This window comes from Hydra vulgaris, chromosome 06 (genome assembly GCF_038396675.1).
Source record: "Hydra vulgaris chromosome 06, alternate assembly HydraT2T_AEP".
NCBI lineage: Eukaryota > Metazoa > Cnidaria > Hydrozoa > Anthoathecata > Hydridae > Hydra > Hydra vulgaris.
In genome coordinates this window covers 32,987,039-32,999,851 of record NC_088925.1, presented here as the reverse complement: position 1 = coordinate 32,999,851, position 12,813 = coordinate 32,987,039, and the positions used below count along the sequence as shown (strand labels likewise).

General features: G+C 26.2%; 1 protein-coding gene across 1 annotated transcript in view; it reads right to left on the bottom strand.

The window, feature by feature from the left end:
• Positions 1-8,971, bottom strand: part of LOC100208284 (crooked neck-like protein 1) — a 28,074-nt gene extending 19,103 nt beyond the window's left edge. The window contains exons 1-12 of the mRNA XM_065799892.1: positions 8,879-8,971; positions 8,566-8,655; positions 8,273-8,335; positions 7,959-8,050; positions 7,007-7,090; positions 6,847-6,921; positions 5,621-5,859; positions 5,414-5,520; positions 5,263-5,325; positions 5,014-5,112; positions 761-889; positions 158-229 (exon numbers count right to left, since the gene is read on the bottom strand). Coding sequence (XP_065655964.1) covers positions 158-229; positions 761-889; positions 5,014-5,112; positions 5,263-5,325; positions 5,414-5,520; positions 5,621-5,859; positions 6,847-6,921; positions 7,007-7,090; positions 7,959-8,050; positions 8,273-8,335; positions 8,566-8,655; positions 8,879-8,938 — 1,173 coding nt within the window. The 5' untranslated portion in view covers positions 8,939-8,971. The remainder of the gene's footprint in view (positions 1-157; positions 230-760; positions 890-5,013; positions 5,113-5,262; positions 5,326-5,413; positions 5,521-5,620; positions 5,860-6,846; positions 6,922-7,006; positions 7,091-7,958; positions 8,051-8,272; positions 8,336-8,565; positions 8,656-8,878) is intronic.
• Positions 8,972-12,813: the final 3,842 nt, after the last annotated feature.

Sequence of the window (12,813 nt, the reverse complement as noted above, 5' to 3'; positions counted from 1 at the left end):
ATAACTTACATCTCTATAATAACTTACACCTCTAAAAAAACTTATATCTCTATTAAAACTTAAACCTCTGTAATAACTTAAAGCTCTATAAAAAAGTAATAAATATAACAAGTGAATTTATATCTCTGTAAAAAGTATATGATTTAAAATAACTCACTTTAACAGAAAGCTCCTCAAACAAGGCATACATAATCCATAAATATATGTAACGCCTCCAATGCTTCTTTTCCTAGAAATTTAAAAAATTAACAAGACAATAACAAAAATAGTAAAAAATAATACATTTAAAATTGAAAGCAGCAGTATTAAGTTAAATGATAAATTATAAATTAAAACATCTCAAGTTTTATAACAAGCAATTAAGTTTTATATATTAAATGCGGTAGTGGTGTAGTGGTAGAGCGCTCGCTTCATAAGCAAAAGGTTCCCACCATGTCCCTGGTAGTACCACGCTCAACTTGTTCCTCTGCGCAGCGGCCTTGTTTGTCAAGGTTCGTGTTTCGGAGTTATAGAGTTGGGAGAGGGTTATAACCACAAGTAGCCTCTTCAACTGTAGTGGCCTTCTTGGCCTTGGGGAAGTGAATTACAAAAAAAAAAAAAAAAAATGCTGAAATGCATAAAAAAAATGATTAGATCCACTTTTTTCTGCATTTTCGATGAGAATATTTTTTAATGTTATCAATTAATAAACTCATTTGTTCTAAAAAATTAATTTATAAAATACTGAAAAGAAAAATATTTCAAAACTATTTAAATTTACCTGAACCGGAGGTATATTTGCAATTGCACGCTCATAAACTTCTCGTATAGTTTCTTGGTCACCATCACTTTCAACCAGTCTGATATAATCAAACCATGCATCATAATTTGTAGGATTTAACTTTACTTCCTTTATAACAGAACAATGAGATACAACAGAAAAAGAATCCAAGGAAAATAAATCAAACAAGCAAAATGTAAAACTTAAAACAAATTGCACTTATAAAAAAATATTTTTTTATGAGCTTGGAGAATCATTATAATTTAAATTTTAAAAGGTTTACCTTTTCTGTTTCTAAGCCATTATAAAATTTTATCAAAACTATGCAAATTATGCTTCTAAGCACCTGTAAAATTTCATCAAAACTATCAAATTCATGTTTCCAAGCAAGTATAAAATTTTATCAAAACTAAGAAAATTATGTTTCTAAGCAAGTATAACATTTTTTCAAAACTATGAAAATTATGCTTCTAAGCAACTATAAAATTTTATCAAAAATATGAAAACTAATAATTCACATATCAAACAAAACTGTATTTGATGGAATTATTTAGCCTTTATTTCCACCACTAAATTAATAGGAAAAAGAAGTTCAAAGGTTGATGATGAGTGTATGAAAACATTAATGGTGTTTATGCAATTCTAAACATGTTTTACTTAAGCGGTTTTACTTGCTTCCACAAAAATGCTTTTTTGCTTATTTGTTTATTTAACGCTAAAAAAGTTAACACTTTGTAACAAAACTAATTACATAACTTAAAAAGGTTATTTTTTAAAACAGAATAAATTTTTTAAAAATAAATTAAATAAGTTTTGGTATCAAACTTCATTATTATTACATAACAGTTTTCTGTGTTTTTGTTTCATAAAGTGTTTTTAAAATTAGTACTTTTACAATATGTAAGTATTCCATGTTATGTAAAATCTTTTTCAAAATATATCTGATTTGATTTTAGTGGAACTTATTTTTATAATTGTAAATTTAATGTAATTTTATAACCACTATCAAAATATTCTATTTGGTCTAGGAATTAATTCGTGCAGTTTGACAAGGGATTACGAAACTAGCTTATTGTCTCAGCGTTTCATTTAGCCACGCATGCGTGCGAAGATCACTGTTATTGCGCATCATTTTCATTATAAATCATTTGATTTAAGCGTAAACAACACTATTTTTAATTTAACTGATAATGTCGATTTTTGTTCCTGATAAAGTGTTTCTGCGGGGGATTCTTCATCATTACTTTAACATGAAGAAAAGTGCTACCGAAAGTCATCGTATTTTGGTTGAAGTTTATGGTGACCATGCTCTAGCTGAGCGAACGTCAGAAGTGGTTTGCACGGTTTAAAAGTGGTAATTTTTGTTTGGAAGACCAAGAGCGACCAGGACAACCGAAAAAATTTGAAGATGTAGAATTGGCAGCCAGGTGAACCAGGTCCATCACAACCCAAACGGAATATTCACTGTGCAAAGGTTATGCTGTGTATATGGTGGGATATTAAAGGTGTGGTGTACCATGAGCTTCTGACACCTGGTGAAACTATTAATGGAGAATGTTATCGACGACAATTAATGCATTTGAAGCAAGCTCTGGTCATAAAACGACCAGATTGGGGTAACAGACATGATAAACTCATTTTTCAGCATGATAACAATCGACCACATGTCGCAAAACCTGTCAAAAACTATTTGGAAAATGTTGGATGGGAAGTGTTACCCCACCCGCCGTATTCTCCGGACATTGCTCCTTCTGACTACTACTTGTTCGATTGCATGAATAACGATTTGATTGGACAGCGCTTCACTTTTTCAGAAAATATCGAAAAATGGGTCTCTGATTGGATCACTTCTAAGGATGAAGCATTTTTTCGACATGGAATTCGTAAATTGCCGGAAAGATGGGCAAAAGTAGTGACTAGCGATGGACACTATTTTCATTGATGTATTCATCCATTTAGTTTTTGAAATGAACCTTCAATTTTCAATTAGAAAGCGCATAAATTAATTCCTAGACCTAATAATTTAAACTAAAAGAAATTCTAAATTGTTTTATAACACAAATTTGCGTTGTGCAAGATACACTATTATTATCATAATATATATCACACTATTACTATCATAATAAATATTAGAAATGTCACGAATTTCAATATTCAACTTATTTCACTATTCGGTACTTGACCAAATATTGCAAACTATTTGGCTGAATACAGAATACTAGATCGTAACATTGTGCAACGTTGTGCAAGTTACACTACTATTATCATAATAGTTATCACGCTATTATTTCTTAAAATCTCTAGGTTTAAAATCGAAAGGTGGTAAGTTATTATAAAAACATTTTCATTGATAGATGATAGGAAATTTGGAGAATTCCTCATAAATAATACATACTTACGAAAAAAGCAATACACTATGTACACCAGCAAATAATAGGAAAATATTAGCAAGTTCTGTTAGAATAATGATTAATTAGACACCAATTATAAGGGTTTGCTGTCCAATTTAAGCAAACAGTCTCATGCAAAAACTAATTTCATATGCGATTGGGCTTTTTTTCACTTTTTTTTTTTTCATGTGTATATATATTTTGTAGAGTTTGGTTTGGTCATTTTGATTTCTTTTTTTTTTTCTTCTTTCTTATGAAGCAGAAATGAACCATCACTGGTGCTACTAGAGATCAGTGATGGCTCATCCGAGTCAAGCAGCCTTTCACTGAGAAGGATTAACCTTTTACTGACTTAATCTTTCTAAGAGCATTTAAAATTTTATTTTGTTTTGCTTGTTGCATTTTAACTAACTCTTTAAATTAGTTTCAGAACATGCATCAATAAAAAAGCAACTGTATAATTGATATTCCCATTAAAGTTAAACCATGCTTTAAGTTTAGGTTGTAGTGAAAATATTATCTTAAATAAGTTAAGAGTTCTTTGTGCTACATCTTTCTATACCAACTTCTGAAATGTTCCCACTATTAGAGTAGGAAGTTACTGGAAGGGGAAAGATGAAGTTTATAAAGGAAGATGACAATTAACAGATAACTTAAAAGATTGCAAATTAAATGAATCAGGAAAACAATATGAAAGGAGCAAATTCCAAAGAAATGATGTTCAAGGAACAAAACTAGACAAATAAGAATTTTTGAAGAACTTGAAAACAGTCACGGTAAAAGAATGAGACTTAAATGACGAGTAAAATGAGAATGAATTTAAGTAGATAGAACAAGAGAGTCTAGCTCTTTAGAGCAGTGCCCATTATAGTATTTGTAGAAAAGAGAAAGAGAAGCAACATTACAACAATACGATAATGGTTGGAGGTTGGCTGCAAAAGCAGGCCCAACAATGTTTACAATGCGTTTCATGCAAGGACAGATTTAAGAGATATATAGAGATAAAGAATAGAAACCAAAGTACGAAAGTGACTAGCACGATAAAGAGATGCAACCTTAGCAGATGCTAATTTTGCAATGGATTTCATATACAAATTCAAAGAAAGATGTGAAGTAAAAGTTAATCCTAGAAGATGAAGGGTAGATGACTCATCGAATACATCACTATTCATAAATATAGAAAAATCTAACAATTAGCCAAAAAAAGTTGAGTTTTATCTGAGTTAAAATTCACCAGCCATTGAGAGCACCATGCTGTAGCAGACGTGAGATCCTTTTCAAGCTCAAATGCCCCCTCTAAGCTATCAGAGAATGTTGGCTTTTTATCAAGACAGAAATAAATGGTAGCATGATCAGCAAACAATGCCACCTTAGATGTGAGAATTTCAGGGAGATCATTAATGTAAATTAAAAAAAGTATAGAGCCAAGGATAGAATCCTGAGGAACTCCTGAAGTTACAGGAAATGAAGAAGAATGCTCTTCTTCATTTCCTGTAAAAGAAGCATATCCAGGTCAACTTGTATACTGCGATTGGTAAGAAAGGATTCAACTATTTTAATGATGTTACCTAATACACCATAAGATGAGAGAGCTTACGGAGAAGACCAGCATGCCAAACTTTATCAAAGACTTCAGAAATGTTGAGAGCAATAACCTCAGTTTCTCCACATCTATCTATATCATGTAGGATGTGATAAGTAGAACCAAGAGATGAGTTAAGACAAATTTTAAACATTGATCAAAACTGCAGAAAGAAATTGTTTTGACTTACAATTGACAATGACTGCTAGAAATAATTAAAAACAGATTTATAGGTTAATCAGTTCTACTAACAATTGGAAACATATACAAAAAAAATTTACCTCTTCATATTGAAACTTTCTTTTGCTCACAATAACATCTTCGATACCACTTCGGTCACCAAACCTCTTTTCAAATGTTGTATAATTTTTGAATAACTCCTTTATCATAAAAATTTTTTTCTTCAATAAAACTTTAATAGTTTTATTATTAAATTATTAAACTAATAAAACAGTTTCAAAGTTCAACATATCCTTTACAGGAATATACATATTGTAACTCTTTTATATAAATACTTAAAATTATAGTACCTGAGCTTCATTTTTAGAAATCTTATCCAAAGCATACTTATAAATAGTTCGAACTCTTTCAAACTATAAAAAATATTATTAAACATAAACTTATCAGCAAAAATAAAATAGTAAAACAAAAAAATTATAAAACTTTAAATCTAAACCATACCTCGCGCTGATTTTCTTCAAACCTTGCAAAAGCAATGAATAATTGTTCATTTAGGTTATCATCGCCATAAAATTCAACAGCACGCTCATAAACAATCCGTGCATTGGCTAAAAATTTCAAAACAACAAAAGTAATTTAGTCAAAAACCTTTTTTAAAATTATTTTAAAGATATTCAAAGTACTAAAAAAATTAAAAAAAAGGCTTACAAATGTTGCCTTGACTTTCCTCAAATCTCGCAAATCTAATCCAATTCTTAACATTTGAATGACACATAACAAACATTTCATACACTGCACGTGCTCGGTTTACTTCTTTATACCTCAATTCCATCTTAATATATGATAACCATGCTTGTTCTTCAGGCTCCCATTCCATCCACCTTTCAAACACTTGGCGCGTGTTAGGAATATTTCCCAACATTTCCTCCATGTAGGTATATTTATACCTGTTACATAAAAATGTATTTGTAATGTATTTATGTTACATTAAAATATATTTGTTATGTATTTGTTACACTAAAATGTATTTGTAATGCAAATGCATTCATAAAAAATGTAAGTATACTTTTACCTGTAGCAGAGTAAATCTAGCATTATATGATTAGCCAGAATCATGTATAAACCTTTCAATCTTTATGCACAATATGTCAACAAGTGCATAGTCACGCAAAAAATGTTCAGATTTAGTCTAAACATCTTGATTTAATACCATATTTTAATACTATATTTAATACCATATTTTAATACTTGATTCAAGAATATACTTATAACTTATTCAATACTGCTCTCACACTTAACACATATCTTACGCTCTTAACACATAACTCATATCTTACATAACTCATACGAAAGCACTAATAAAAAAATTGATTAATGATAAAATGATCGTCACATTTTCAATTAATTTAAAAGTTTTGTAAGTTTTATTCAACAATTTTTTCTGACACCTTTTTTTTTTTTTTTTTTTTTTTTTTACCAAGTCGGCTTTAAATAAAAAAAACTTATTATTTGACTTTTGTAGTTTTGTAGTATTTTTTATATTATGTATACAACCCCTCATTTGACATTTTATAATATAATAAAATGTCAAATTAGGACATTTAAAGACTTTTATTCACAAATGTCTCTGGAGCCAGCAGTTGTTCAGGCCATATATATATATATATATATATATATATATATATATATATATATATATATATATATATATATATATATATATATATATATATATATATATATATATATATATATATATATATATATATATATATATATATATATATATATATATATATATATATATGTATATACACACATAAATATATAATTTTAATTCGCAAATACATCACAAGTTCTAATAAATGTTATTATATAAGTCCATACAAAACAAAGATAAAAAAAGTTAAAAAACAAAAAACTAAAATTTTTACCAGAACTGATTCACTCTTGGCAATATCGTCACAGCTCTGTCCCAAATGTTCCTTGCATGATTTATTTGCCTGTGTCTAAAACATGAATTAGAAACATGTAACTATTTGAAAAAGAGATGACAGATGACAAAATATATGGAACACATAAAACTAAAATTACTTCATTTCCATCTCTGCATATTTCAACCAAAGAGTGACATTTCTGTGGTTGATTTCCAAAGCTCTCTCGTATATTGACCTTGCTCTAAATATTATAAATATATATCAACCTTGCTCTAAAATATTAAATTTATATTAAAATATTATAATATAAAGATTATAACATAATAGTAAAAACAGAAACTATTATTACATTTTAAAAATTTCAATCTTAAATATTTTTTTCATAATAAATAACTGTTCAACAAAACCTTTTGTTATTTAGAGATATCTCTAAAAGTACATGGAATCATCTTATCTATAATATTTCATGGTTTTTAATTATGCCTTAGTTTCATAATTATGATCATCACATTGGACCACAGTACAAACTTGTTTTTACAATTAACATGGTTCACTACTTTAGTAGACAAATTTTTAAAACAAATGAAATAGTTTTTATATCATGTTTAACTTAACACCCGGAAAACATTTATAAGTCAGTGTGAAATTTATAGCCTAAATTTTCTTGTATCTCACAAAACCTTCTTAAAAATATCCATACTATTTCATTTTTCATCATTTTTCTTCCATATTATTATATTCTTGTAAAAATAAAACCTTTATTTGAGATCTGAAAATTTCTTAAAAAACTATAAAATGCGAACAATGCAAATCATAAAATGATTTTAATTCCATAGTCATTTCATCTAGATGTCATGACCACAGTAATTTTATGTAGATGTCATAATCACAGTAATTTCATGTAGATGTCTTGACCTAGTATAAAAGCATAACAAATTCACCATGCATAACAAAATGTCAGACCTTTTTCTATGAATAATGAATGTAGCTAAATTAAATTTAAAATATCAATTTCAAGTTTTAAAAACCACATTACCTCAAAAACCGGACATGTTACAAAAATAAAAATCATGTTTTATAAAAAATTACTTTTGTAAAATGTAATTTACCTTTGAATTTCTTTCTGGGTTTCTTCCCATGCTGCATACTTTAACCAATTACCAACAGTAGTTCTGTTTTTGCGGATGTTATCCTCAAAAAACTGGAAAATCATTTGAATAAAAATTTAAATAAATTTAATTTTCACCATGGCATCTTGAAGAAATTTGATGACATGTTAAACAATGAACAAATTTTATAACCTGTTGGGTGTAAGAGGTTGAATACATTAAGAGGTTTAGTGTGACTTAAATTTTTCATAGCTAAGATTTTTTCTAAAAAAAAGTGATTATCAATTTTATTAATTATAAATAAATCTTAAAACCTTTCTTTTTCTTAACCGATAATCTTGGAGTTCATCTGGATCAGAAATTTTTTGCTTTGGAGGCTGTATTAAAAGAATAATTAAACTAATTAATAATAACATCAAATCAAACCAATCATCTATAACTTTAATGTCCTAATGTCTATAGCATATTATTACTTTTTTTAAAATAATATATCTATTAGCAAATAAATAATGTGTTAAATAATATTATAAATATTTTTCAGAAAATATAAACCAAAAATTAAACTTTGATTTTTTTTAGTTTTTATGTTATAAATATGTAAACTTACTGGTGGAACTATTTCTAGTTGTCTTTCTTTAGCTTCACGAAGAAGTTGCTCTGCTGTAATTTGAACTGGTGCAGGAGCCTTGTTTTTCACCTTAGATTACATTAAAACATAAATATATACATACACATAATAATAAAACATAAATAAAATATAAATATATACATATACATAAATATTTTCAAAAAATACAATAAAAACTCAAATGTTTAACCATTCAGTGAACCATAATTTAGTAAAGTTTTTATGTAAACATTTAAAATATAAAAATTAAGTCAACAAAAAAAGAAAAATATTAACACATTTTTTTTTCTACCTTAGCAACCTTTGGAAGTCTTCTAGTTTTGGTATCAGCTTCATCAAACTCATCATCCATTATTATTTTATTTTATCTAACAGCAAACAAAAGTTAAAACAAGCATTATTAATTCCAAGAAAGTGATCTACATTTATTCAACACATTTTTGAAATGTTAAAAGTTGTAGTCAAATCATCAAAACATATATGTGATCTACATTTATTCAGCACATTTTTGAAATGTTAAAAGCTGTAGTCAAATCATCAAAACATATAAAATCTGTAGTCAAATCATCAAAACATATAAATAGAAAATAAAAGATACAATAAACATTAAATCCAAGTTAGAAGAGCTTGATGTGTAGCATAAAATTTTATGGGAGCCAGTGCTAATAAAAAACCTCTGGTTTTTTATTAGCACTGAGTGATACTAATTAATAATAATTATTTTTACTAAATTATTTTATTAAATTGGAGATTCATATTTACTTATATATTTATATTTGTACATAAATATACTAGTAGAGATAAATTAATTATATATAATAAAATAGCTTTTATATATATATATATATATATATATATATATATATATATATATATATATATATATATATATATATATATATATATATATATATATATATATATATATATAAATATATATATATCCGATCATCTTTTTTTTTTTGATTTTCTACTAATTCATTATGGCTCTGTTTTTCAAGAACATTGAGCACTCTATTAAATACATTTAAAATTATATATATATATATGTGTGTGTGTGTGTGTGTGTGTGTGTGTGTGTGTGTGTGTGTGTGTGTGTGTGTGTGTGTGTGTGTGTGTGTGTATATAACTTCTAACTGGTTGTCAGAAAGTTTTTCCGTATTTTGTTGACAAAAAGTAAAAATTAAAATGCAAGACCGGAATTTTTTTTTTATTACTTGATAGACTGCCTGCCCCAACCAAACCCTCAGTCGATGTAGCAGCACTCCCTTGCGAGTCAGGCTATTTGTCAGTTGATGTAGCAGCACTCCGTTGCAAGTCAGGCTATTTGTCTGTCGATGTAGCAGCACTCCGTTGCGAGTCAAGCTATAAGACAGTTGATGTAGCAACACTCTGTGCATGATTTACAGTCAAAAAAATAAAAATAAAATCATTTTATTATAAAAATAAAAACATTTTATTGAAAAAAATAAAAACATTGTTTATATTATTAAAAACTTTCAGAATGTTTTTAAAAATATTCTGGTCAACTAAATTTATGTTTTTGCGGTTTTTAAAAAAAACGAATAATTTGTAATTAAATTAATGGTTTAAACTTTCCGACAACAAGGAAATGTTGAACGAAAGTCGAAAGTAATTAAAAGTGATGTTTTTGTTGACAAAAGAATCATTTTTTACCTTCCAAACGCCCAAATGCAACAATTTATAGAATTATATATATATATATATATATATATATATATATATATATATATATATATATATATATATATATATGTATATATATATATATATATATATATATATATATATATATATATATATATATATATATATATATATATTGATACATATATTCACATACATAAATATATGTATATAAATACAAGTATTTTCAGGAGATGCCTGCAGTTGCACGCCTTATATGACCATGCATATAAATTTTGTTTTGACAACTTGACCACGGGAAAAATGCTTGTATTAAGTTAGGGTGTTTAAAAAATGCACTGAATAAACAAATTTAAATTAAAAATAAACTAACTATAAACTGAAAAAAGAAATAAAAACTAAAAATCTAATAAATAGAGAAATAGAAAACTAAAAAAAATTACAAAACTAAACTAAAAACCTTAACAAACAAAAAAATTAATAAAAAATTAACTAGAAAAAATAAAAGCACAAAATCAGAATATGTTTTTATTTTAATTTAAAAGCGTTTCACTACAAAGAATTTAGAGAAATCGAAAGTTATTTAATCCAGACTTACTTCAAAACTTAATTATTTAAAAATTTGAAACTTTGATATTTTGTTATGTCTGCAAAGAAAGTAAAATTAAAAAAATTATCTGTTAGTTGGATTTGAACTTTCATCCAATGCTGATATATCCAATTTGCACCTCATAAACGCCACAATTAATTAACCTAAGCGCTACATTAAAGTAGCGATATAGGATAAATTATTGGCTTTAAACTATTACATTGAAAAACTTTTAAATTAAGTCAGAAACATTTATTTTGTTGAAAGCGAACTTATAATCGAGACACTTCTAAATTAAAAAATAAATTAGTTTAATGCTTTAATTTTCTCTGCTTTATTCTTTATTTTTTTATCATTTGTAAAGTTTTTTTCTCTTTTCAGTTTATGGTTTATTTATTTCAGTTTATGGTTAATTTCTCCTTAAATTAATTTGGTTTTTTTCAGTGCATTTTTTAAAAACACCCAAATTATCAATATATGCAAAAAACTGTGGCCAAGTTGTCAAAAAAAAAAATGTATGCATGGTCATATAAAACATCTCCTAAGAAGGCTTGTATATATATATATATATATATATATATATATATATATATATATATATATATATATATATATATATATATACAAGCCTTCTTAGGATATATATATATATATATATATATATATATATATATATATATATATATATATATATATATATATATATATATATATATATATATATAATATCTTTGCAAACTTAGTATTGCATGAAACATTAGTGATGTCATCAATCTAAAATAGCCATCTATGGGGCATCTATATGAGTGTTCATTAAATATGACTTTAGGCAGAAACTAATTAAATATGCAGAACATTGGGATGTTAGCATAGAGCTAGAACTTGCATTTGATTTAATACTGTTCTGTATCTTGATTTTTGGAATATCTTTTTAAGACTTTTTAAGTGAAGACTTGTAAGACTGGTATCCATTGTAACTATACTTTAACTACAGTATATAATTGAGCAATATTACAGTAAATAATTGAGCAATATTACAGTAAATAATTGAGCAATATTACAGTAAATAATTGAGCAATATTACAGTAAATAATTGAGAAATATTACAGTAAATAATTGAGCAATATTAGAGTAAATAATTGAGCAATATTACAGTAAATAATTGAGCAATATTACAGTAAATAATTGAGTAATATTACAGTAAATAATTGAGCAATATACAGTAAATAATTGAGCAATATTACAGTAAATAATTGAGCAATATTTTGTGCAACAAAAAACCCAAAAAATCAGGATACAGAGTGAATCCTACTTTATGATCATTGTTAATATCAAAAAATCAGAAAAAACAAACAAAAACAAAATCTAAACTACCTAATAACATGAGCTCTGTTAGCAAAATAAAACTTGATGATGACCATGTCAAAACTAAGTTTTGAATACCATTTTTTTAGTTTAAACAAAAAAGAAGCTTTTCAATCACTGATGTCAATAGTAACTATTTAATTTAAATGGTTAAAAATTATTGCAACTGATAATTCTGGTATCTGTAATCTAACAAAAATTTTAACAATAAAAAATTACATTAGGAAAAATGATGATAATAATACTACTACTACTAATAAATATACATATATATTTATAAATGTAAATATATATATATATATATATATATATATATATATATATATATATATATATATATATATATATATTATTATTTATATATATATAACATAATAACAGGTGCCTATTATTTAGAAAAAACTTCTTTTTACAAAATAATAGGGAACCGTTAAAAAGTAAAGTTAATTGAGCTGTCTCTAAAACACATTATTTAAGTTTGCAATTTTGAACTAATTTTCCTGACTACAAACCACATCAAATCAAAGGGTAGCCCAAATAAAGTTCAAAAACTTTTTTTTTTATATACAATTTTGAAATGGTCTTATATATATATATATATATAT